General features: G+C 45.6%; 2 protein-coding genes across 7 annotated transcripts in view; one reads left to right on the plus strand and one right to left on the minus strand.

Moving 5' to 3' along the window:
- The window catches only part of ENO4 (enolase 4), a 28629-nt gene extending 10547 nt beyond the window's left edge, over positions 1-18082 (plus strand). Inside the window, exons 5-14 of one of the 4 annotated variants that reach the window (XM_019459564.2) lie at positions 1449-1618; positions 1708-1839; positions 3432-3485; positions 4699-4755; positions 6865-7029; positions 9867-9992; positions 11508-11703; positions 14185-14252; positions 14776-14893; positions 17380-18082. In XM_019459564.2, coding sequence (XP_019315109.2) covers positions 1449-1618; positions 1708-1839; positions 3432-3485; positions 4699-4755; positions 6865-7029; positions 9867-9992; positions 11508-11703; positions 14185-14252; positions 14776-14893; positions 17380-17510 — 1217 coding nt within the window. In that variant the 3' untranslated portion in view covers positions 17511-18082. Of the gene's footprint in view, positions 1-1448; positions 1619-1707; positions 1840-3431; positions 3486-4698; positions 4756-6861; positions 7030-9866; positions 9993-11507; positions 11704-14184; positions 14253-14775; positions 14894-17379 lie in introns of all 4 variants that reach the window. The other 3 variants (XM_019459563.2, XM_019459566.2, XM_019459565.2) reach the window with 3 other exon arrangements.
- Positions 18083-20699: 2617 nt separating this feature from the next.
- The window catches only part of SHTN1 (shootin 1), a 101003-nt gene continuing 93971 nt past the window's right edge, over positions 20700-27731 (minus strand). For 2 of the 3 annotated variants that reach the window (XM_019459569.2, XM_019459568.2), the window contains one exon: positions 20700-22475. In XM_019459569.2, the coding sequence (XP_019315114.1) occupies positions 22253-22475 (223 nt within the window). In that variant the 3' untranslated portion in view covers positions 20700-22252. The remainder of the gene's footprint in view (positions 22476-27731) is intronic. The other variant, XM_019459570.2, reaches the window with a different exon arrangement.

A 27731-nucleotide genomic window follows, 5' to 3' on the forward strand; every position in this document is an offset into this window, starting at 1 on the left:
TTTCTTTGTAAGGAAAAAATACTCCTTCCCCAGAGGTGAGCACTTACCAAAGGAAGCGTACCGGAGTGTGGCGATGCCGGATGGGGAAGAGAAAAGTGGTATGGGGGACCTTCAACTGCCCCGCAAAATATCCATTAGCTCATCAAAAAAGCCACTCCATATTTTAAAGATTAGCAATATCCTTTGATACGGATAACCAACATTTTCTCGGTCCTGTTAATAACATATAAAGAAAAATTGGGGGAGGGGGGTAAACTTTGCTATTTTAAGGCAAATAATCAAACTTATCATGGCCCTTTGTTCCGTGCTTTCCAACATATTGTGAACTTCAGCCCCTCCAGTGCTGCTGGTATTGTAAACAGAGTTTTATGTCTTTCCAACATGCTCCTTGAGGACATGAATCATGTCTCATTCAACTGAGCACCACCAGCGCCTAGCGTGAGGCAAACGCACAAACACCCAGTAAATGTGGGTTTCCTTGAAGAAGAAAGCACCAGAACCAGGAGGGGATCAAAGAGAACATGGAGACATGGTTTCTTATTTCCTAGATTCAGATGCTGAGGCCCAGAGAGGGAAGGAGGGTCACCCAAGGCAAAAGAATCCTATGAAACAAATCTCTTGGGACAGGGAGATAGCCACTGCTGAATTATAGGTAGAGATCAGCATTGGGTGTTTATTTGGCAGTTGCTGTTGACTGACAGAACATGGAACGTAAGAGAAGTAGGAGGAGACAGGAATTTGCTAAAGATTTACTATGTACTCTGCACTTACATAGCTTTTTCCACTTATCTTACCTACCCGAGCCAGACCAGCAGCTGGGGGAAGGGCAGAAAGGGCCCTAGCGATTTACAACGGACGGCGTAGCACCTCATCAGGCTGGCTCACTGGGAACAAATGAGAGTAAAAGATGGGTGAGGGTGAGGGTCAGTGGCTGGGTTTGGATGCCACTTCTAAATAATGAGGTGTCTGTTTGGGATTGGCCAGAAAGGTAACCAGTTAGATACATGTGCATGGAGAGACATTCAACAAAAAGCTGGGTACCAAGGAGCTATGGCAGGTGTAGAAAACAAAGGACTTGGAATCCAAAGACTGTCCAGATCCTCTTTATTCACGTTCTATTAGATATTGGGCCAATCTTTTAACCTAAGCCCTAGTTTACTTATATGTGAATGTGGGCTAACAGTATCTACCCCATAAAATTGTTGAAGGAGTTAATATTGAATGTCTTAACATTTCTTAAGAGTGGCAAAATCCAGGGCTAAGGATTACTGAACATCACACAAAAACTTCTTGGGGGTTGGGGTGGAGAGCATTTTCTGTCTAGCCTCGGTTTTCCCCCTTTCTTTATACTGGGCCTTCACATCTATAAGTAAAGCATTAAAAATAGATAGTTTTATCATAGTCAAACTTCCTACAAAGGAATCTTTTATCACTCTTTTTCCTTCTAGGGAGGACAGATACTCTTACAGAGAAGCCTATCTTGCCTCCAGAACCTGTTGAACCTGTCCTCAGTGGCAGCATGGCCATTGGGGCAGTGTCACTAGCTGTGGCCAAAACCAGTGCCATGCTGGACAATAACCCCCTCTACTTAAATATTGCATTACTGAAGCACCCTCAGGTTAGTATCTATTATGTGCCAAGGACCCACGAGTATCTCCATAGCAATGAACCATGTTTCTTGTTTCTCCTTGTTCTTCCCTATTTCAGGAGCAGCCGACAAAGCTAACTATACCTTTGCTAATGGTATCTCTGGTCAGCTGTGGGAAGTCATCGCCCGGGAAGTTGAATTTAATGAAAGAAGTGATTTGTATACCCCATCCTGGATTAACAGCTAAACAAGTACCTTATAGTATATCATACTGCTTTTTCTCAAAAAATATACTCCACCATCGATGAGTCTTTAGTGAGGGTCCCTAAGGTTTATGACACTGAAGGAGAGAGAATTAATTATAAAATGAGAAAAAAAAATACTTTAGGAAATCAGGGACTTGGGAAGAAAGCAAGATGTCAAAAAAAAAAAAAGGGGGGGGTGGCACATTTAGGCCACCTTCAATTTCTGGTTCCTTTCAGCACTGACATGTGCCAGTGACTCCCCAAGAAGCCCCGGGTGAGTAACCTGGCAGGCCTTGATAGTGCTGGAAGGTTGTTATTTGGGGGAGTTGAGGCATCTTTATTTACTGGCCAATGCACTGTGGCAGCAGCGAGAGGAAGCTGGCATTTTCCTAGCAGCCAATTCTGTTCAGTAAGAGCTCCGGGGCCGAGCAGACTGCTTGGCACAAAAGAGAGGTTTGGTGCATGTTTACAGAATGAACGAATCCTAAGTTTCATCTTTCTACTTAGTCGTGTGCTAGCGTCTGTCTTGTTCTGCCATGGTCTGAATGAGCCAATACGCCTCTTTAAAATTTTTTTTTTTTTTCAACGTTTTTTATTTATTTTTGGGACAGAGAGAGACAGAGCATGAACGGGGGAGGGGCAGAGAGAGAGGGAGACACAGAATCGGAAACAGGCTCCAGGCTCCGAGCCATCAGCCCAGAGCCTGACGCGGGGCTCGAACTCACGGACCGCGAGATCGTGACCTGGCTGAAGTCGGACGCTCAACCGACTGCGCCACCCAGGCGCCCCCAATACGCCTCTTTAAATCTTCGTGAAATATTCTACCAGTTAGGCACTGGGAGGAACAAATGTTCGTGTTCTATAGCAGATGTTTTCAGAAAAAACATGCAGGATGTTTCATCCTCTCTGGTAACACATTGAGTGATATTTTTTTATCCAAGCTAGTGAAAATCATTAAAAAAAAATCTCAAGATAATTTCTTCATGATAAAGAATTCTTTTTTATGAGAATAACCATTATCTCCCAATGTATTGATTGTGGAACACTAGGAATCCATCGCTGGCTCACCATCCATCAGATCGTGTTCAGATGCTGGCACCAGAATCTTCCCTGCAGTTAATATCTGTTGTGCTATTGGGTACCAGAGCAGTTGGCATGCCATTCTGTATTTGTCTTCGTATGCAGATCCCACAGTCATTAGACTGTGTCGACTTTTTAAGTGACAGTGGCTTTATACTAATTCAAACACTATCATGCAGAATCCCTGGGTGACCTGTGACATGTACTGCAAAAAGGTTGGTCAAGAGACTGAAAGAGAATGAGGTCCATTTGATCCAACCAACTGAACCTGTCAATTCTGAACAATGGAGAAAGGATTGTGAGAAGAGTCTCGCTCATTTTCAACCAAATAAAAATTGAGGGCCGAAGATTCACATTTAATCTTCTGATTTGATAGACCATATCCAATCTACTAACCAGGATACATTGTCAGGGACCCTACAAATATTCAGTTAGAAAGAGCCAGCGTGTGGTGTAAGTTTTTATATTTAAAATTTCTAGACTGCAGTTGTGGAAGATCATGATTATTCTATTTACAGGGTGTGGAGATGCTTCTGGAAATTCAGAAACATATTAACAAAACAATTGAAATGGTATGTAAAGAGGATCTATGGTATGGAATTGCTGACAATATATACAAATTATAGTTCATTACAGTTCATTAACTCAGTATTGTTGTTATTGATGTGTAAAACGTATTAATTTGCCTTGGGTTTCCCATAGGAGGCAAACTTCTACACTCCCTCACTGGCTGCGGATCCAGTTTCTAATGGCCTTCAACAGTCTCATCAGCTGGCTTTATGCTAAGATCACCCCTTAGCATTTGCAAAGAAAGGATTTGGCCCCTAGGATGTGCGAGGCAGTTTAGTGTAATGGTTAAGGCACAGACTCTTGTGTCTGCTTGGGATCCTGGTGTTGGGCAAACAGGAGCCTTTGGCCAGGCAGCCCTTGAGAGGGAAGCCACAGAAGCCAGACGATGACAGGCAACCATATATATGAGCCACTGGTCGTGCCTGTGTTTGTCTTGTTCACCAGTGTATGTCCCTGCCACGCACATCACTTTGCTTCCTGAGTGTGGTATTTTTACAAGGGGATAGAAAGTTCAGCTGACTCCATCGTGAAGAAAAGAAGTAGGATATCTGTATTTGCATATACTTGGGTGTGAACCATACTGATTCTTGACAAACATACCCCAATTTACAGAGCCTGTGAATGCTGCGTATTAAAAAGCATCCTTTAAAGGCTGAATCCTGGATCTAGAACACTGTCAACACCCTACATTGTGGGTATTGAAAGTCACCAATTATCTTTGGAAAGTATCTTTTAATCTCTAATGACATTACACATACCAGATTCATCAGATTTAATGACCTTTGGCTGTTTCCAAAAGACAAGTCCACCCTGCAGGACAAAGGGTTTGTACCTTAACAACATTCAAACCAATCTAAAAGCAAATCCCACAGTGGTGTTTCTCCTTAAGGGCAAGGAGGGGACTTCGTATGAGAGAATAATAACTTATTTACCTGAGTAGAAATACACGGATATGTTATCCACATACCCCATCTATAATGATTGGAGGTACAACGTAAAGACGAACAAAAGGGAACATGCACTTGAATTCAAAAAAACGGTTTGGAGATTATCAAAATAGGGAGGGGCTGGTAAGGTCCCTCTGTGTGTGTGTGTGTGTGTGTGTGTGTGTGAGCGCACACATGTGTGATTCACAGTGCGACAGGGCCCAGAACAGTGGACGGGCCACAAGACCTAATAATTGCAAGTGACTTATCTTCATCTTCTGTCCCACAGCCGCCTCCTCCAAAAACAGAGACCAAAAAAGGGCATAATGGAAACAAAAGAAGTCAAGTAAGTTTATGTATTTCCTTACCACACTTCAGTATGACACAATTCGTTTATATCCTCTCTGCCCGTGTTCCTCTCCCAGTCACTGAGCTCCAAGACCAGGGCTGACACAAATCGAAACAACACAGTGCTCCTCCTCCAAGAGCGAGAAACTGGCAGAGCACAGGGCTGGGAGATCTTTCCATCCTCCCTCTCTGGCCACAGGCTGTGGGCCAGCAGTTGTCTGTCCAGCCGACATCTCAGAGGGCATGGAGAATCATTTATAAGTAACAGGATTGTATTTGGAACCTGATAGGTGAAATGCTGGGGAAGGGGAATTTCTGCTAAGTAGCCAAAAAGCACATGGGAAAGGTCTTCGATCTTCATCTTACCCCTATCAAGTGAGAGAGAAACAAAAGGCACAAAAAGAGAGCCATCTCTTTCATCGCGTCCCGCAAAGTCACCAAAGCACCATATCCAGAACCATGACGGGGGCTCAGATTTTGTCGACGGCGTCAGACAAACAGTTCTTGTCAAGATTGGCCAGGATGGCTGCAAGAGCCTCGGGAAACCATCTGACCTTGATCAGTCAATGACTCTGGTGATTGTGGGTGCTCTGACAGACACATCTGCTCCATGCCTAACCTTTCGACCATATAGTTAGAATAACCAATAAGAACCCCGGAGATAATGCAAATGGTCCTAGTTGCTCACCCGGCCTAGTAAAGATGGAAAATTAAATCCCTCTTCAAAATTGGGAGAGAGAAGAGAAATGTATGGAAAAATACACCAGAAAGTAAAGTACTTGACAGTTGCATCTGTCGGGATGAACACAACACTCTAAAGTTGGACCTTGTAAGAGCGCTTAGGCGATGATGAACAAGCCACCCAGTATCGACGCTGTTTCCCTCATGCCAGCAGGTTGTCCTCTGTGTTCCGAGAAGCTCAGACCAAGATCGGTCCTCCTGTGATCAGCTTTGCTACTTTCTATTTCTGTTAGAAAAAGCTTAGTTGCTCGATTCTAGAGAGGCAGCCATACCAGTGGAGGCATGAACTCTGGAGCTAAACTTCCCGGATTAAAATCTGTTCCAAGTTACTTAGCTCTCTATAAAATGGGATAATAATAGTACTTGCTTCATAGGTTAACGTAAGGAGTAAATGTATGTATGTAAAGCATTTAGAATGGTAGCTGGCATTTAATAAGTGATAAACTCTAAATAAGTCATACTTTTGTAGTTTAGAAGACTCCAACAAAACTCCTCAGTTGATATACAGAAATTTCCCCAACTATTCCTTTGCCAAATAAAAGGCTCCTCTCGCTGACATTAAAAACGTTGGATGGTTCTTATAATTGACTAGTGTTATCATCAGAGAAATGGGATAGTTACACCTAGGTTCGGGCACACACTTGGGTTTGCTCTTGAGTTTGGCATGCACATGCACGCACACACACACACACACACACACACACACCCTTCAGAATTACTGATTCTGCTTCAACTATGTTATAATTGGATAGTGGCAATTTATGATGAGGGATATCAGGGCTGACCTTGCAATAGAAACTCATGGCTTTCCCTGGGCTGCTTCAGGTCCCAAACATTCTTCCATCCTCAGCAACGCATTTTAGCAGAGTTCTTCACTCCTTTTTCTCATAAAACGTTTCCTGAAGGAGGGTTCCAGCTTTAATACTTATATTCTTCCAAAGGAAGACAGAACACAGGAAAGAGCGCGTTTGGAAGTAGATGGAGAAGGACAGAGTTAGGGACAGGCTGGACAGACATTTACAGAGACCAGGTGGAAATTCACTACCTTGGTGGTTGCAGCTCAGGTCGGCCCACGTACAGTGAAAGAGCTGATATAAGAGATGACACAGGCAGACCAAAGAGACAAGTGTATTCCTGGGTCCGACTTGAAACCTTGGGCTAAGGAAATGATTCCAGATACTTTGGGCAGTCGTACGCTGGAAGGTCATGCAGAGATGAGAGGAACCTGGATGTGCCGTTAGTGGAGACACAGAGACATATCTAGGGGGCTGTACCTGCTTATAAACAATGCCTAGTTTATAACCAGGAAGCTCCAAGAATCTTACTGCGCTCAATTTACACGCATCATTTGGTTTGGTTACAGCAGCCCATCACCGGCAAGATGTCCCATCTTGGCTGTTTAACCATTAATTATGACACCATAGAGCAGCCGCTGCTCCTCATCGAAGGCATCTGTGCAAACCTGGGGCTGGACCTGGGGACCAATCTGCACCTAGCCATCAACTGTGCTGCACACGAGCTGATAGATTATGTAAGTTTCTGCTCCAGAACACTTAACTTTTTGTTGGGTCCCAGTATTTTTAAATTAGAACTCAAAACGAGTGTTTCTGAACATTTTCCAAACAGATTCTGTTGTTTTTATTAATATCGTGTGAGGGGACAAACATAAATGCCCACCTGAGAAAGCCAAGTTAGCTAATGACCAGAGAATACCATAACCATATGATTAAAAACATTTTTTTAATGTTTATTTATTTTTGAGAGAGAGACAGAGAGAGAGTGGGGGAGGGGCAGAGACACACACACACACACACACACACACACACACACACACACACACACACAGAATGAGAAGCAGGCTCCAGGCTCTGAGCTGTCAGCACAGAGCCTGACGCGGGGCTTGAACTCATGAACCATGAGATCATGACCTGAGCCAAAACTGACCGAGCCACCTAGGCGCCCCTATGATCTTTAAAAATTAACAGAAAATGGCAAAATAATTACATATAGAAATCCTGTAACAAAAATTACTAACATGGTTGCTTACATTGCAATTATGAGAGCTGTTGAAAAATAATTTAACAAGCTGGCATGTCCTGCTGAGTTGACTCATTTCATTGGTAAGTGCTGAATTTGTCAAGCATGAAAAGTGAACCCATTGTTTAACTGTGACTTGGTAAGCCCTTCTGGACAAGTGGTTCTCAGAATTTCTTCTGTGACTCACTTTATTTTGTTTATTTTGAAAGAGAGCAAGAGTGGAAGGGGGGACGAGAGAGAAGGAGAGAGAGAGAATCCCAAGCCGACTCCACACTGTCAGTGCAGAGCCCGATATGGGGCTTGAACTCATGAACCATGAGATCATGAACCTGAGCCAAAACCAAGAGTTGGACACTTAAGTGACTGAGCCACCCAGGTGCCCCTGTGACTCACTTTTTAAATATAAAAATATTTGCAAGTTATTGACATTTATGGAGAATGTATTTTTATCCAATTAAGCCCATCACAGTGCTACCCACAGCCTGGGTTAGGACAGAGCTTTAGTGACGACGTTTCACCCAGAGACCACACCACGTGCAGGCAGTTATTTTAAAAAGAACAGAAAACAGGTTCACTTTTAAAAAGCTGCAGTCCTCGCTTTCTCGGGGTTAACACGCCTGCAGTTAATATTAAAACTTGAGAAACTAACATGTTAGGAATGCTGTTAAAAGTTGCCAGTCTGATAGACGTACACATACTTCTGTTCTTCAAATACACAAATGCTGAGTCTGTGTTTTACAAAACGCCCAGCATGTTCACATACACGTGTGGTGATTTGGTAATTAATGTCAAATTCAGGGGAAATGACCAGAGAGAATTCTGCTTGAACTTGCAATTCTTGAAACTTCAAAGGAAAATTTGAGCAGTGTACGAGAACCCTAAGTTTCAGCTGACTTCTAAGTCCTTTTTAGTTTTCTAAAGATGCTAAGTGCATGAAGGAATGTTTAATATAATTTCCTATTCTCCACATAATGATTGGTTCCTAGGCATACTATTACGAAAAATAATTGCATGTTTTCATCAGCAATGTATACCAAGAACTATGAATATACTGACTAGTGCTAGCTAGAATGGGGATTTTTTGCTTATATTCAGTAAAATGTATTAGCTTGATAGCAGATAATTCTTACAATGTTAGTTCAAAGTCATTAGCTTTTCTGGGGCTTCTGGGTGGCCCAGTCAGTTGAGTGTCCGACTCTTGGTTTTGTTTCATGGTTCATGGGTTCAAGCCCCTTGTTGGGCTCTGTGCTGACAGTGTGGAGCCTGCTTGGGATTTTCTCTCTCTCCCTCTCTCCCTGCCCCTCCCCAACTCACATGCGTGTGCATGCATGCTCTTGTACTTCTCTCTTTCAAAATAAATGAAAATAAACTTTTTAAAAAGTCCTTAACTTTTCTTTACTGACAAGATAGGATTTTTTTTTAACGCTTTGCAGTAAAGAACTAAAAGTTCTTGCTGCTTTTTAATCTGAAAAAAAGAATAAAATCCTGGCAGTTAGGGACTTCTAATTCCAGTGGAATCCCTGCCATTAGCAGCAGTAACAAGAGGGCGTTAGCAAACCAAAATGCCATTCTGTTCCATTCTGCCTCCTCCCCAGTACCTAGATACGCCCCAGGTGCCGCCCCTCGACACAGACCTGGAAGTCAGTGCGATGTTTTGCAGAGAGATTACACTAGAGCCTTAAGCCCTGTTTCCTCGATGACTCAGGGGCTTTCCGGACTTCAAATAGGTGGGGTTGAACTGGAACTCTACTTTCAAGACCGTAGGGTTCCTGCCGGAACTTGCTGCTACCTGAAAAGGAGATGCCTTCACACGGGTCACTTGACTTTTCATAGTGGCTGTTAGTGTCTCAGAATCTCTCTGCTTTCAAATGTTAGGATATCCACAGTAGAGGAAACAAGCTAGTCGTTTACTGTGAGTGGAAAGACGGCGGGTTCTGGCGAGTGGGGCCCCTGTGCAGTGCTGTCCCGTTTTACAAATTTGTGTCCTCGCCCATCTGTGCAAGCAGCCAGGCAGCGAGCGAGCACCACGTCACAAACCTAAGCAAGAAATGATTCCTCTCCTTCTGTGTACTTGGTCTTTTGCGCGCCAGGCTTCATCTGAAGTCAGTGGTTAGACCCCCGCAGGGCACGAAGGGGAACAGTGACTCGATTTCCCCAGGCTAATATTTAACAGACATTTAAGGTGCATAGGTTTCTAATGGGCGTACAGCCTGAAAAGAACGTTCACAACCTTTTATGTGCGATGAGTAAATGCGAATGGGAATCCCACCTTTCACGCTGGAGGAATTCACCATTTATCCCGTGCTTTGTTATCGTCCGAACACTTCTCAGAGCAGAGGGAAGTACGAAGTGATGACGGGAACGTACAAAAACGCAGCCGAGATGGCGGACCTGTACGGGGATCTGATCAGCCGGTTCCCTTCAATTATCGCCTTGATCGATCCTTTCAGGAAGGAGGTAACGGGATCCGCCTCGAATGTTATACCCACACAGAGCAAACTCATTCTTTTGGATTGGTCATTCGAAATACTGCAGTCTGGGCTGGGGCTGAGTTGTATATAGGAGGAAAGGCAGGCACCGAGCAAACGCATAGCAGAAACACAGTTACATAGGAGTGTTCCTCTCTGCAGCGGGGAACAAGCTAGCCCCGAGCACTTCAGGGTACCGTGTATTTACGAGCAACCTAAGCCAGGCCGGGCGAGCCGCTGTGCTAGCCGCTGCTTCAGCAAGTTCATCACACGCCCTTGTGAAGTGCTCCCGGCAACAGGACGCGGGCTAGGTCAAACGCTCGTAACCGAGATCCACTCGCCACACAATGCACGAAAGTCACAAAGCTGTACTTTTTTTTTCTTTTTAAATATTTGAGAGAGAGAGAGCCCGAGCGAGTGAGCGAGCGAGCCAGCGTGAGCGGCAGAGGGCCAGAGAGAGAGGGAGAGACAGAATCCCAAGCAGGCTCCACGCTGTCAGCATAGAGCTTGACCCGGGGCTCGATCTCACGAACCGTGAGATCATGACCTGAGCCGAAATCGAGTCGGATGCTCAACCGACTGAGCCACCCAGGCGCCCCACGAAGCCGTATTTTTCGTAAGGTTTCAGATAGTGGGGTTTGGGGATCCGTGCCAGCAATTGCACCTGACAAGGGTGGTCCATGTAGCACAGAAGGCCTTCGCTCTCCCTAACGCTCCAAAACTCCAAGACTTCATGGTACGAACTGCAGAACCATTAGATATGCTGAACAGATACCCTCTCTGAGATAATGCATGATTTAAATTTGGGGAGTGAGGATGGTTGCTGCCTCTCACTTGGTGGCCCAGTGCCTCTGTCAGCCATCACTCCTGTCACCGCCTGTGCCTCATCCCGGCACTGGCGGAGCCCCGACTTCCGCAGCTTGTCCCGGGGCTCTGGCCTCAGCCGGTTTTAATGCGACAAACTGCCCCTGTGTCGTGTGTTCTCGTGGGACAGGCTGGAATCTGGTACCGCGGCTTAGAGGATTTTGTATATCATCCGTTAAAAAAATAATAAGCACTTCATTTCATGTGATGGTCGCACCAATAAAAAATAAGGGTGTTGACAATGAGAACCTAGGGCTCTTGCAGGGGCATTTCCTTCAGTTGTCCGTTCACCAGATAGAACAGTGAGATCTGGCCAGTCATTACTGGTGTCATGGATAAGACGGGGGGTAGGAGTAGCTTGCGTTTGAAGGACTTCATTGTGGAGCATTTCATGTGCTAAACATTTTATTTGCTAGATCTATAAGCTCAAATTTAATTAATCACTTGAAGTTTTGTTCCATGAAGCTTGTTAATTTGTGTGGCTGTGATTCAGGTATCATTCAGCCACTGCTGGTACAACAGAAAACTGTTTTGTGGCTCTCAGAAAGATCGATAACTTTGAATATGTGCCATAAGATTCCTGTTGTTTTGTGACTATGCTTAATGCAGTATAACTATCAATTCTTAAATATTTACCTAGGACTCTGAACAGTGGGACAGCATCTATAATGCTCTTGGTTCCAGATGTTACATAATTGCAGGAACTACATCCAAAAGCATTTCTAAACTTCTAGAGAATGGTAACATCAGCATCCCCAAATCCAGTGGGCTGATCATCAAACACACCAATCAAACTACGATGTCTGACTTGGTGCAAATAACCAATCTTCTTGACAGTGAGTAAAAATATAGATCTAACAGGCTCATAATGAACTGAACTTGGTTGTAAAAGGAGCCAAAAATAACACAGTTTATCAGTTAATAAAAAGCATGGCATTCATCTTGGAAGGAAAACAAATTTCCAACCATCTGCGAGAGCTTTGATGCTGGAAGACGAAATGCAGCTAGCTTACTGAGTCACTTCAGTGTTCCGACAACAGCCCCAGTCCAGAAGGTTGACCCCTTTATCGAGGGCTACCACACAGGGGTGGCTAAGGACAATGCCTTATCAGCTTCATACCGCACTACAGTCATCCCACTTGTCCATGCTGATTTTTTTATTTTTGAGAGAGAGAGAGAGAGTGGGTGCTTGTGTGCGAGCAAGGGCGAGGAAGAGGGAGAGAGAATCTTAAGCAGGCTTCGTGCCCAGCAAGGACCCCAAAGCGGGGCTCGATCTCACAACTGTGAGATCATGACCTGAGCCAAAATCAAGAGCTGGATGCTTACTGACTAAGCCACCCAGGTGCCCCCACACTGATGTTTTCAATTCCTCACAAGTTTCAAACTCTTTACCAACTTGAGGGCTTTGAACATGCTGTTCCTTCAGGTTAGAATGCTTTGCCCTGTATCATTTACTCAGCTAACAACTCCTGATCCTTTAGGTCTCCTTTCCTTAAAGGAAACCTTTTCAGATGTATGTACCTTTCCGGGCTTCCTCGCCCCTACCTGGTTGCTCTGAACCTTTCTCATAGCCTCCTATGCTTTCTCTATATCCTACTGGCCACAGTTACTTGTTCAGTTATTTAATGTCTAGTAGCCTCCATTAGACTGTAAACTCCCGTGAGTTCACAGGAGCCTCGTTCACTTACACACAGTGCCTGAAACATGAGTGGGTCTCAGGAACTAGGCAGAAGGCTGGAGCAGGCCTCAGGGCCAGACTGGCAGCCAGGGTCCTGGGCTGGTGCCAGAGGAGGGAATGGAATGTGCGTAGTCCCTGTCCTGCAGAGGGCCCAGTCGAGGGCCCAGGCAGGGCTGTCCTGTAGCAGGTGGATGGGAGGCCCCAGCCCTGGCCTTTCCTCCAGGGCCTCCCTCTCAGCAGGCAATCACTTCAGATTGCCACTCTAGCTCCTGCCTCTAAAGCACAAACACTGTCTCTGGAGGAAGAATCCTGGCTCTTTGTAGACTGGCAAATTTCGAGGGGTTCTGAGATCCCCAAATGACTGATTAAGCACCAGCGACACTGTTCGTCTCATAAGTAAACATTCAGAACGACAGGTTCCTTTGAATAATATTCTACATGATAAACTGTGGAATCCAACGAGGCATATCATCTCCCCAAATGATGCCCTTTTACTTCCTGCAGATTTTGTCTCAGAGATGCACACTTTTCTGCACTGAACGTGGACAAGATGGAATCGTGTCCTACAGTTGTGGTCTTAGAAACGTGTCAACCTAATTTGAGCATTTCTCCCCTTTAGCGGTCATAAAGGTCCTACAACTTATGGTAGCTTAGATTTGTTGACAGGTGGCATTCATGTAGTATTTAGCATCTAAGATACCAGAAAGGCATAAACAGATAAAACTAGGGTAACAAGTGGCACCTGGATGGCTCAGTCATAAGCGTGTCACTCTGGATTTCAGCTCAGGTCATGATTTCACCTGAGATCAAGCCCAACATTGGGCTCCTTCTGTCCCTCCCTCTTCTCCCTTTGCCCCTCCCCCCTACATGTGCATTCTCTTTCTCAAAAAAACAAAAAACAAAAAACAACCAGGGTAATAAAAATACAATGCTTAGATCAGAATTCTCTGCTGGTCAAATCATTGACTCTTCACAGGAAAGGTTGAAATCTCTAGCAATTTTTTAAAAAATCTTTATTTTTGAGTGAGAGAGAGGGAGGAACAGAGAGAAAGGGAGACAAAGCATCCGAAACAGGCTCCAGACTCTGAGCTGTCAGCACAGAGCCTGATGTGGGGCTTGAACTCACTAACCCCGAGATCATGACCTGAGCCGAAGTCGGGCGCTTAACCGACTGAGCCACCCAGGCGCCCCAAATCTCTAGCAAATTTTTTTTTTTTTAATTTTTTTTTTTCAACGTTTTTTTATTTATTTTTGGGACAGAGAGAGACAGAGCATGAACGGGGGAGGGGCAGAGAGAGAGAGGGAGACACAGAATCGGAAACAGGCTCCAGGCTCCGAGCCATCAGCCCAGAGCCTGACGCGGGGCTCGAACTCACGGGCCGCGAGATCGTGACCTGGCTGAAGTCGGACGCTTAACCGACTGCGCCACCCAGGCGCCCCTCTAGCAAATTTTAAATTTTGGTTCCAGAGGCATGTATGTATATATATATATATATATATATATATATATACACACACATACACATATACACACACATACATATATACATATATGTATATGTATATATGTATGTATATATATACACAGACTTACTGTTCCTATACCATCTAAACCTGAAAAGAATTCCTCTCCTTACAGGTAAGAAGCACATCGCTGTCTTTGGAAGTACAGAAGGAGAGTCTTCTGATGACAGCCTTGTCGATTTGGTAAGTGCTAAAAGCTGGTCAATTGCAGAATTGCCAAAACACTGCTTTTATCTCGAATTGGTATTTCAGAGAAATGCAGTATTTGGCGGAGAAAGTCATGTAACCTTTTATGAAAGAGACTTGCTTCCTCCCAGACAGCTGCCTTTTGTAAAGAGCTAATCTTTGAACTTTTAAAAAGAAGAAAAATTGAAGTCCTGGGAAAATGATGAGCACACTAAAATGGCTGGGGTGTGCCCTTGCAATCTTACCGCCTAAAATGAAGTGGGAAAGGCCAGAATGTTCTTAGATAAAATCAGCACGCTCACATGACTAGTAAAGCATCTGATGTTTAGTCACGCTCTTTACCTTTTGCCGCTGTCCCTTTGTAAGCGGGCCGTGTTACCTACCTGAAGATAAAATACTGAGTTGTGAGGAAAACCAGAACGGCACGCGGTGTCCGCTCCCTTTCTCCCTAAAGAACGGTTCGTATTTTAGCAACACGTGACTTCTCGTTTAAAATAAATTTTGTCCCCCACCCCCTCAGGCCATTGGACTCGGTGTCCGGTTTATCAAGTTGGGAGGTCTTTCTCGAGGCGAACGGGTGACTAAGTACAACCGCCTTTTTACTATAGAGGAAGAACTTGTCCAGAAGGGAGCACTGGGTACGTGCTGCTTTCTTGCTTTGTTTTCACTTCGCCATGAATAAGAGAACAAAGATTGGAAGAGGGGGAATGGGAGGCCCTCAGCAGGAGGGCAGGGGAATCCAAAGACTATAACTAAGTGCTGACAACACTGGGGTGGCATTTACCACAATGTGCATTGTTTTCTTAATGGATTATCTATTTACCTGAATGTTTAAAACTCTCGCCCTTCCTCTCCATGAATAAGCTGCATGGTGCTTTTCAACAGAATTAATTGATTGGAATCTCCAAGCCTACCTTTTGTTATGCTCCAAATTATGGTTAAGGTCTGGCTGCACAGCCCCTGGAAGTTAAAGGCAGATGTTTTCCTGATGAGTCTCAGAAACAACTCCTTTTACTTCAGACGAGTAGACAGCATGTTAAGTTTGTCATACGTTGGAAAGGCTACGGTCTCACGAGAACCGAGGGAATTTATGAGGTAAATTATTTCTTTTTTATGAGGTAAACACCTCTGCAGATTTGCTTGGATAGGAGCACCTTGTAAGTACTGGCTACTTGGAGAGAAAACACCCCAGATACCATTTTTACCCTTCATGTTACTGGGATGGCCAGAAGTAGGCACATAGCACACAGACGTATTTAAAGAGACCACGTTATCGTCTTTGTAATTCAAACAACAGAGACAGCGATGGAAACCATAATGATAAATTTGCTATGTTTAACATACGTAATGACCTTGAAACACACCCTAAGCTTCATAGAAAATAAAAACATGGGGCGCCTGGGTGGCTCAGTCGATTAAGCGTCCAACTTTGGCTCAGGTCATGCTCTCACGGTCCGTGAGTTCGAGCCCCGCGTCGGGCTGTGTGCTGACAGCTCAGAGCCTGGAGCCTGCTTCGGATTCTGTGTCTCCCTCTCTCTCTGACCCTCCCTGCTCATGCTCTGTCTCTCTCTCTCTCAAAAATAAATAAAACATTAAAAAAATTTTTTTAAAAACATAATGGAGAGACTCTGAGGAGTGTAAGGGCAATCAGACATTAGTGTGTGTTGTTGGATGTGTAATATCGGGTTGGTTTTTCCAGATAGGCAAAATCATACTGCTCCTATATATGATTATTCCTACCTGGTTATTTTATGTCATCCTGCCTCTTAGAAGCCTCAGGTTCCAAAATGACCCACCACATTTCCAGCCAGACCTCCCCACAAGAGAAACAGCTGCTTCAGGGCATCAGAAAGGATCCTAGTGACCAGAGGCCCGGCCCAGCCCCTCCTCCCTCAGGGACAGTGCCAACCAAACATTCTGGAACAGATTAGCAGATTACAGACATGCCTCATTTTATTGCATTTGGCTTTACTGCACTTCTCAGATACTGCGGTTTTTTACAGAATGAAGGTTTGAGGCAACCCTGCCTCAAGCAAGTCTGTCCGCACCATTTTTCCAACAGCATTTGCTCACGTCACATCTGTCAGGTTTTAGTAATTCTGGCAAAATTTCAAACTTTTTCATTATTATACTTCTTATGATGATCTGTGATCCGGTGATTGACTTTGAGAGCTCAGATGATGGTGAGCATTTTTTAGCAATATAGTATTTTTAATTAAGGTATGTACATATTTTTAATGTGTATTTATTTTTGAGAGAAGGAATTGAGTCAGGGGTGCAGAGAGAGAGGGCAACAGAGGATCCGAAGCGGGCTTCTGCGCTGACAGCAGTGAGCCCGATGCGGGGCTCAAACTCACAAGCCGTGAGATCATAACCTAAGCTGAAGTCAGACACCCAACCGACTGAGCCACCCCAGGCGCCCCGTACATTATTTTTTTTTTAAACATAATGCTACTGCACTCTTAACCAACTATGTTATAAACATAACTTTTATATGCACTGGAAAACCAAAAAACTCACTCGACTTGCTTTTTTGTGGTGGTCCAGGACCACACAGGCAGGATCTCTGAGGTGTGCCTGTGATGAGAATTCTTGTCATTGGCCTGTGGCCAGTACAGCACATTGACAGTAGTCAGTAAATGATAAGTAGTCGATAAATGACCAAAAACTGGAAAAACAAATGTCCCCACTAAGAGAATAAGTAGGAAGTCCTGTAGAAGCTCAGCCCCTAACACAGTCACCGCCCGCATGGACTGGACTGGACTGAAGTCTGCAACTGTCTATGTTGAACAGTTAGCTGACAATGGTTTGTATTCATGTAGAGGACTGGTCTTTCCTCTAGTTCATCTTCTTCCTCTGGTCCTTTTCTGCCAAGCTTCTGCCCAAAGTCCACCATACGCCAAATGTTCCGGAAGGGTACCACACAAACTGAACGAGCATACCGCACAGCTAACATACAACCCAAGTCGGGCCCGGTTTTAAATGGTCCCAGGATGTTTTCTCACGGTGACGTGACCCCTCTGGGCGGTTCTGAAGATGACCTCCTTTACGTCACGTAACAAATAACAGCCAACTTGGCACCACTGGGTTAACTGTAACCTTTATTGCTCTTGTTGTTTAATAGGTTTCAACGAGGAACACACATTTTTTTCCTTGCATGAGGAAGCTGAAAAGGCCACCGTGGCTGGGGGGCCGCCTGAGCTCCTGGAGCCCATCTTCCCCACAGAAGTGACGGAGGGATCGGCCAAAGCATGAGCGTCTTCTGGATGGGGCCACGGACAACCCCGACTCATGGCCACTTGAGACCCGTGCAGCTGAGGTGCGTCTCTGTGTTGGGTTTGCTCAAAAACGTCCCTAACTCGCGTGCTCCGTTTGACTCTTCGGATTTCACTCTTTGGTAAAATCAGTACGTAGCCCTTCGGCCTGAAATCATACCTGTAAACTGCGTCTTCCAGCCACCCATTTCCGTGGGGATTCTGTTTGTGTACCAGCCCTCCTGTCCATGTGGGGGGCCACGACCCAGTAAAAGAGCCCAACGCTTTTGCTGTTGACTCCTCACTGAGTGCAGATTCTAATTGCGTGCCAGAAAGCACAGACGCGTTTTTGCAGTAGCCACAGCCTCACGCGCAAGTATGAGGCCACAGTCTGTGTGACCCAGCTCCCTCTTCCCTCCTTACCGTTAATTCCCTTTTCCCTGATTCCCTCCCCCGAAGTTTCGTCTTTATTATATTACTCATATGCTTGTGCGTGTCCTTAGATCCTCTTTGGAAAAAGAAATCAATATAAATGGACAAAACACATTAAATGAATAAATAACCTTAAGGTTCCTAACTGCCCAATTATTTATACTACGGCATCTAACAAACAGGGGACTAAAAATGATATACAGGCTGACTGAAGTGCCCTTCGTATAAGCCAGCGTCGGGGCTATAGCGGAAAAGTACCAGAAACAAATTTATTCAAACACATACCTATAGATCTAATAGTGTCCTACTGCTTTATATATAATTTAGCTTCTGTTAAAAGTTACCATTTGCTTTCCTCTAAAGCTATGAAAATTGTTATGCACCGACCTGCGGGAGAGTTGGTGAAGTTTAGATTTCCGATGTATTCTGTATGTTTTTACTGAGCACGCTGAGAAGCTTCCCTTTTGAAGAGTACCCACGGGGAAACTTAAGGGCCTTATGGTAAAGCCAAGGGCTTACGCTCAAAGCAACGACTGAAAATTGGCTCAGCGGTGGGCTCGCTCAGAGCACGGGGCAGCGGTGGGAGAACCATGTCGCGATCTGTGGTTGCTCCTGCCTGTCCCGGTGCTCAGCAACACGTGATGGGGTATAATAACCTGGCAGGAAAATTCATTTTATTTATTTATTTTTTTTTAATTTTTTTTTTTAACGTTTTTATTTATTTTTGAGACAGAGAGAGACAGAGCATGAACAGGGGAGGGTCAGAGAGAGGGAGACACAGAATCTGAAACAGGCTCCAGGCTCTGAGCTGTCGGCACAGAGCCCGACGCGGGGCTCGAACTCACGGACCGCGAGATCATGACCTGAGCCGAAGTCGGCCGCTTAACCGACTGAGCCACCCAGGCGCCCCAGGAAAATTCATTTTAAAGGCAGGCAGCCCATGACTGGCGTTCGACACAGCCTTCGCACATAGCGACACGCACCTGAAATATGAGGGATCACCGGACAGTCTGCCCTGGACCATAACACAAGTTATAATTAAATGAATGGAACCAGAGCAAAAATATGTAAACTAAGTCAGTAACTAAATCAAATGAACCAAAGAGGTCATTTATTACCTCAACCGGGTTAGTGCTTTCATTTGCACACAGGCACACAGCCTGTCCTTTTCCTAACTTGAAGCCGAGGGCCGCCAATGGGGAGGAGCATTCGAATTTCTTCATGTAATGACCACTGCTTCTACTTACATTTTCTCTCTCTCTCCCCACATACACGTCACTATATCGTAGACATAAAACACACACTATACACGCTATAGAAGTTATTATTTATAAAAGAGGTCAAAGAGACTAGTCCTGCGTCCATTGTGAATGAATGGGGTTGGGGAATGTTAGTGCCAGGAAGAAACTTCCAAACCGATCCAATCCTTTCAACGAAGGCTGCTTGAGAATCGTTCTCAGCTCCCGGATGGTGATGGACGGTGTCCCATCTCCACAACTTACTGCCACATACGCTGAAGTTGTTCCAGGATAGAAGTCATTAAACACACGTGGGAAAATCATCCAGGGTTCTGTGACACAGACCATCATTTACCTGATGTACAATCTAAAGATGGTCTAGAAAGAGAATGGATGATCGTGTTTACCTGTCCTCCATTTTTCCAACAAACATGTTATTGTGTGTTAACAAAGAGGCCGAGGAAAGAGGAATTCCTGGTGAGTAGCCCGAGCCACGTCACCCGTCCTTCTCGCTCGGGCAAAACAAGGCTGGCCGGGTACAGCCCTGCGGGGTCCTGCCAGTCAGTGTTTCCACGGGACCGCCCGGCTGCTGAGACCACGGTGCCGAGGACTTTGAGACCAGCCCAGGCACAAGAGGGTGTTAGAATTTTAACTACATTCTTCTTCTTTGGGGAAAGAAGGGAGACACTTTCTTTAATAGCAAGAGCACAAAGTATGTCTATCCCTTTGCCTCACGCGGGCAATAAAAACGCACCAGTACTAGTCCAAAACTGTAGCAGGTGAGACATAGTTCCTGTTCCAAAACAGAAGAAGAAATCATTTTTTAGAGAAAACAAAACTTTAAAGTTGGCAGTCCCTTCCAACTTTAAAATTGTACGAAGATCATCTATTGATTTGCGGGTGTGTGCAAATGGCTAAGAATGACCTTGAAGACACAAACCCCAGTCTTCCTGTGTCCTCCTGTCCTGGACTAACAGCTTGTTGACAACGGCACCCCAGCAGGGACGAACCTCCTCACAACTGATGCGAAAGGGGCAATCCTGGAGGCAGAACAAGAGGAGTTAAATCCTACATCAAACTCCTCGAGATCAAATTAACTTTCAACGCTTTGTGATCGCGATGAAGGAAAGAAAGTGGCTCGGACAAGACAAGAACACTTGCAGAGCCCGGTTGCTAATCGATGTCTGGCCCGGGGAGCACATCTCACCAAACAGGTTACCTTCCTACCCTGGAAATGAGGGGGGTTGCGTAAGTGCGTCACCCCCTCGATGTGTGCGATGACTAGGGAATGACAAGCGTACGTGTCTTTATGTTCCTAAATGGGTGTGAAACACATGCCGGCAGCCTCATGACAGGTACAGGAAGGAGAGCACGAAGAAGCACGGAGCAAAATTCCTCAAAGAAACCATTTTGCGGACGATTAAAAGTCGCTGAAGTCATCCAACGCGTCTGCAATTTTCTTGCTCAAGAATGAGAAGTTTGGGGACCTAACCCCAAAATCTCAATAACCACAACTGACCTTTAATGGGAGACTGTCAGTGCTTTTTAATAAGTGTGATGAGGAGACTTCAAATCACAGCATGACAGAACTTGTGTAAGTGTTAACGCAGTTTGTAGTCAGTGGATCATACAGAATAGTATTCAGTTAGGAACATTATAGCCGAAAACCATTACATTTGAATTCCCCGTGAGTAAACCAGTAAGTAACTGGAAAATCATCACTGGAAGAACATGGAAACAGTCAAGCATAACAAACCTACAGAAGGAGAATTATCTCCAAATTCAGGAAGTACATTTATTTACCTGCCTACCCACCTCTTCGAGCCTATGCTTAGCACACGTGCAAAAATAAAATACAACTACTGCAATTATTACTATCATTTTCTTCTGCCCTTAGGTGAGAAACACCTGACAGCTACATGCTGAGCCGCGCTAACAAAACTAAACCTTTCACGTTCTTTAATAGGAAAATTACCATTACTGAATCATTGTCATAAAAAACGCATTCAAGTACCTTACCACTTATTTTAAATAAACACCAATTTTGAAACAATCGACTTTGAAAAGCTGTAGAAGTTTTTTTTTTTAAAAATCCCTGATTACATTTCTATTTATTCACCGTGGTAGACTGCAACATTGTATTTTTAGAGACTAACTACCACTTAATTTCTTAAAAAAAACACACACACACATACAACAAACCTGCATAATGTGGAACAGCAGTGAAGGAGGAAAATAGTGTGCTTGTCACTTATCTTGACTGTACATAAGAATCGCGATAAACCACGGCACTGGTGCCACGTTCGTACGTGAGAAAACAGTTAACTCCTAGCACGGAGCACACTGTTTACCAAGATAATACTCTATTAAATCCAAGGCTGGGACTTTCCCCTCCATTCTTCATTCAGGCCACCAGAGCATTCCCACCGACGTCCTTGGGAGGCTCTGAACACGGTGAAAATACACACGGATTTTCTGTTCCATAGCTGACAGTGTGTGCAAGGGGCACGGACTATGGGAGTACTGGCTTGGCACCTGCAGCTCCTGAATTTTATGCTTTACCTCGGGATAGGCTAGAAAGTGATCTGTATGCCACGTGCCTAACAATTCCATGCTACTGCAGTTTCTCTATCAAAAGAAGATCAGACCCCAAACAGAAGCTTCTTTGGGGACTTTTTAAATCCTCTTCGGTTGGTCAGTTCTGTTTCTCCATTTATCCATAGAGCCGCGAACTTTCAGTATTACGTTTGTTCGATGGTTTGCACGTTAGCTAAAAAGACAAACGTCTGAATTTTTTGTAACCTTCTAGAAGAAGTCACACTTAATACACTAATTGGAAAAACAAAAACAAAACAGCTTATCCCTATACAGAAAAATAAAACCTACATAGGATGTGTATTTTGCTAAACAACTTACTTATGTTTATAGGTAAATTACTTACAAAAGTGACACCAGAATAGAACCTGTACCGTGAGTCCAGTGACAAGAACAGAATATCGGCAGCCCCCTTGCCAATACGCCGGAACTGATCACTACTCGGCGAAAAGGGCTGGTACACGAGTCGGCTTTCGCATCAGCAGTGAGAGCTGTCTGTGTCTCTCATTTTTTCCATGCTGTCTTCTTTGTATTCTGGTTTCATTTTGCCTTCGTCATCCTTGCGTGGAGTTGAATCTTTTTCGGGGAGCTGGTCTTTGGTTTGGGGTTCGTGTGTGGAAACAGGATCTAAAACTACAACAGGTCCAGCTTGTTGCTCTTTGCCAAAGCACTGGCTCCTGCATCCGGCGTTACTGGGAGGCCTAGAGGAAGAACATTTACACAAAACAAAACAAAACAAAAAAGCAGAGAGAGAGAAAATATTTGGCTTCCATATTCCTGGATTCAGACCAACCAAAAAAAAAAAAAAAAAAAAACCCAAATGCTCTAAGTCTAATTAGCATGCACAAAGTGGTCTTTGAGGTGCCAGCCATTAAAATAAAAAGGAGCTATTAGATGACATATTAGGAGCAGGAGGCCAGGAGAAAGAAGGCGGAAAAAGTCAGAGCAATTAACTACGGAAGTGTTAAAAAGCCAAATTCACCTACCTGCTTAATTACACACTCTTCTCAAGAAGTGCAAAGCTCTTGGGTGCCTGGCGCAGGCCGTCCCACTGCGCCTAGACTCCTGTCCCACCTTCTCTTAGCCAGAAGGAGCCAGTGACACCCCCCACCCCACCCATCCTGTCCCTGGGAACAACTAGCTGCAGATCAGCTCTGAGGAGACCACCCCGCTGAGCGAAGGAAGCCAACCCCATCCCGGATGGGCAGCTGAGAGACGTGCCTGCCGCTGCCATTAGTGACCAGAAGAAATCTGGCGAGACCTGGGGAGGGGCGAGGGAGGAACGAGGGCCGGTGGAAGAATCCAGAGAATAAGCTAAAATGCTAAGTGACCATCAACTTTTTCCCTAAAGGAGAATCCTGTTTCTGGCAAAATTTCTTAATGAATTTCAGAGGTCGCTTCTTTCCCCACAGAAGCTTCCTCTCTTCCCTTCTACTCTAAGGCACGAAGCTACTGCTTCTCAAGCTGCGTGAGTGACAATCTCCTTGTGAAAACAGGGACGTCCTCTGTGTCTTTTCCTGCCACATGTCAGGAAGGCGGGACGGGGGCTCTTCAGACTTCACTGGCCTTCGTGGCAAAGGCTACGATGTGAAGCTCGAACCAGCACACCCCTGTCCCGCCTCTGGTGAGTCCACTGCTCGACCAGCCCTTCACGGGAGTTGGTGCCACTAGGACTCCCTGAGCCCCGGAGCCATCCAGACACTCCCTTACCCCCTACGACTCCTCGCCGGTGGGACTCACCACAGTCACGATGCAATGAGTGCTGTGTAACGCGTCTGTCTCTTCAAGTAAGAGGGAGGCGTGCACGAAACAGGGACCCTCAGCTTTGCTCACCTCCACCCAGCACCTAGCGGGGGCCCACGGGCGGCACGAATAAACGAGTGAATACTAACGAGGTGTGAGAGGCTCAGAAGCCCACGCTCTGGCGTGGCCAGGTCTGGAGGTCTCTCTCACGCAAAAAAGCATCAGAACAAATGCCTGACTACTGAGAAAAGGCAGCCTGTCTGCTCCGGCCACAGGCACCACGACCTGAAACCCGACGACCGCGGTCTGCCCGCCTTCTGCCCAGTACTGTGAAATCTGTCCTGATGCTTGAAAACCGCTCCGTCTGGCCTTTCGGTTACACTGCATGACTTGGCCACCATCGACAGTGACTAACACACGACTCGGTCTTCTGTGGCAGTGGCGAGCGCACAGAGATGACCGGGAGACAGAGGAAAGCTGCGCCGCGGTGAGGACGGATCCCTTCGTTTTGGCCTCAGTTTGACAACACCCTTGTCATTAGAAAACGCCAGGACACCTTCCATCAACCTGGACCACAGATCCGCCTCTTAGGACATCTGCTGCTGTGCTTCGGGAATCAACAGGGGATACAGTCCCCCCAGCGGTACCCGGTTTGACCTTCTCTGACCCAGACAACGCCTGAAAGACTGTGTGCACTAGGCACGGTCACGGGAGCGGAACCACTGCGCGAGACCTACGAGATTCACGACTGGAATGAGGCTTCAGGCAAGGGAGAGAGCGAGGCTGTCTGGGTAAGTCTGTGGCCTCTGCGTCCGACGCTGGACCTGAGGTCAGCGGTTCTAGCAGCTGAAAAGGAACATGGGTGAAAATTGACAAGAGACTGAGGACAAACCGCAGCTCTGTCTCTTTCGCAGCCTCCAAACCCCACAACGTAGACGACCTGCAGGAACCACACACGGACCTGGTCCAAAAGTTGGAAAAGCTGGAGGAGGAGCTGGGGGCCGCTGGGAAAACCGTGGGCCAGCTGCCACCACGTGCTAACTAGGGGACACTGCGCATGGACCGTGACGGCGTCTGCCCTCCGCGGACCTTCAGAGCCTTCAAAACAGAACAGAAATGACACCGGTGTCACTTCTGCCTTCTAAAGCTCACGCAAATTTGTCTTGTGGCCCACGCTAACCTGGAAACAAATGGGCACGGGAATCCTAGGAAATGAAGCTCCAGCCTGGCTCGGCTGTTATGGCCCAAAAGCCACAACAGTCCGCAGGCCGGTCACCGGTCTGGCTCTGCCATCTTGGGTCTGAGCCCACTGCTACGTGAGCCAGCCGGTCTGCTCGAGGCGTGAAGCTTCGCCTCCTCCTAAGTGAGCAGCTTCCGCCAACCCGTACTGACCTTTGGCACTTTCGGAGAACTACCGTGGATGTTTTCACGCCCGTGTGTGTCTGCAGGTGAAGGGGTGATGAACACACCCTAAAGAAAGCTTCTCGCATCGGCTGGAGGTGAAAACTTCCAGGAAATGGTCTCAGGCTTCCACAAGAGCAACAAGGGGATGTCGACTGAATCGAAAACTCAGAAACCTTGTGTGGTCGGGATGAAACTGGCCCGGAATTGTCTTAGTGCCTCAACTACAGATTGATTCATTATTAAGTCACCCGTAGGCTACAACGTGAGAACTCCGTTGGTTATCAGCGTGGGCAGTTTCTCTGAATGTACGCACTGAGAGTCAGAGTAACTGATTTCTCACGGATAATGACCACTGACTTGGAATCCCAATGGGTTTTGGCCAAAAGGGGCTACGGCAGGCAATCATCGAGTCCAACTGGTCCTTTAACAGATGAGAACAATGAGTGTTGGAGGAGAGAACCTGGCCTACAATCAATGGTTCATCAACGGCCAAGAACCAGGAGCTCTCTCTCCTTTCCCGCTTCTTCCACGGTGCCATGCCGTTTACCAAAGGTGTCTTCTCTCAGAAACTGGACAGTAAGGCCACAGGCTAATTTTGGCACGTTTACTGATCTCTTTCTCTCTGAATCCCTGTTTTCAGATGCCTCTTTCCGAGCCCATCCCTTCAAACTATCCTTTGCCTCCTTTCCCTTTGTGACCGGTACCTCCTCCGGGTTTGACACATTAGGTCTATTCCAGGTTCCCAAGGGGCGCTTCCCAGGACCCCTTCTGGAACGAGGGACCTTCTGCTGCAGCCTCATTGTGGCTCCATCCCCATCATGGGAAGGGCCAGAGTGTCATCAGTGACCGTGCCAAGAAACCAGGCTCTTGCTCTAGGCGGCCACGATGGCAAGTTCTAGCAAGTCAAAGCTCCTCCCCTAAGATAGGGGCATCTGGGTGGCTCAGTCAGTTAAGCCTCTGACTCTGGATTTGGGTTCAGGTCATGATCTCACGGTCATGAGCTCAAGCTCCACGTGGAGCTCCGTGTTGGGCGTGGAACCTGCTTGGGGTTCTCTCTCTGTCTCTCTCTGTCCCTCTCACAGGCACATGCACACACACTCGCGCGCTCTCTCAAAATAATAAACGTTAAAAAAAAACAAAGCTTCTCCCCGAAGGGAAAGGCTCAAGGGCTCAAAGGCAACAATCCGATAGGAATTGCAGTATACTATTATTCTGCTCACTTTGTCTGCTTTAATTCTTCATCCAAGGGCAAGGACCGCAAAAAAGGAATTAAAACTAAGTACTCATGAAAAGTATGGCAGCCTTTCTCCTGTGTGCTACAAAATCGCCAAATGTAAAACTTACATTTTCTGGGTGCTATAAAGTAGGACTAAAATCCTGTGGCGTTCAGGCTGAAAGGCATCGCTGACGTGAACTAGTCCAACCTTTTCATTTGTTCGACGAGGACACCAAAGAATAGTGCGTTAAATGATTTGTTCAAGGGCGCGTAACTTGTTACTAGCAGACACAGGATTAAAATCCTAGAATCTGGATTTCCTGGCCAGTATTCTTTTTCTTACCGTGACATACTGGTAGTCATTTATGATCCATTCAAAATATTTTCACGGGTCATTTTAGATGGTTTGCTCAAGAGCTATTTCAAGACAAAAAGAAAAACTGAAAAGCAAAATAAAAGCTCAGAGACAATGTAGCAATCTGTGCCGCTCCACGGAGCCGATGCCGGAGTGCACACAGCTCGGGTGCCCTTTTAGAAAGCAGCTACTGTTCCCCAGCTACAAGAGAGCCAGAATGTGGGGCCCGGGCGTGTGGGGGCCACTTGCTAGACCTGACTCCAAACCACACTGGTACCACAAAAACCTGAACGACTGTAAACAGCGTTGCCAAAACTGAACTTTCATAAAGGGACTCGGTGATTTCTCAGACTGTGTTACAAGAGACAAAGGAACAGCATTCTAATTTTCAAAAAGCACATCATTGTTTGCATTCAATGAAATTCCTTTCAAAAATCAACTTTCCACGTTCCAATTATATTCAACAACATTCTAGCTAACATTTCGGCTGCAATTCAAATTAACTAATGCCCCAAAGAGCCCTAATAGATGTGGTTCTGAGCTCAATTGAATACAATCAAAGCTCACGAAATGAAGGGGGAAATGCTTATTTCATGCAAATTCTGCATATCACTCAAGCTTAATTTTACTGATAATATAAAGGTGGGACATTTTGAACATTACAGTGAATGAAACTTTTAAGCGGTGAGAGTTATTTTATAAAATGCTACCTCTGAAAAGCTGATTGCCAAACAGTATAAAAATGGTTGGAGGCATAAATGCCAAGTTCATTTCTATTTCACTTCGGAGGTAACTATCTTTCAAATCGCAACAGCTGGACTATTTAACACAATCTGGTGAATCAAAGTCTAGTTCTTCTCTGGTCTCCCGGTGGGACGTCTGCATTAGTCCGTGGCAGCCGTCCAAAAAATGACGCACAGCCGGACGGTCTGAACGCTGCTGCGTTTACAATGAAAATGAATAAAGCTGCAATCGTATTTACCACCTCCAAGGACAGAAGACGGAAAGATTTAAATTTGTCTTTATAAAGTAGTTTCCTGGGAAAACTCCAAAGAGGAAGTCTGCTTTCTATTTTCCCGTGTGTAAAAATAAGAAGTCTCACTTTGTTTCCGGAGCCCTTTATACAGTTACTACAACAGCGAGCGGGAGCGGCTTTACAGGAGAGGTGGTTTTTAGTGTTTCTCTCAGATACCCTATTTGTTGGGGGATTTTAACACGCTTGTCCCAAATCTCCCCAAA

This window comes from Panthera pardus, unplaced genomic scaffold (genome assembly GCF_024362965.1).
Source record: "Panthera pardus isolate Hobbes unplaced genomic scaffold, ASM2436296v1 HiC_scaffold_22, whole genome shotgun sequence".
Lineage (NCBI taxonomy): Eukaryota > Metazoa > Chordata > Mammalia > Carnivora > Felidae > Panthera > Panthera pardus.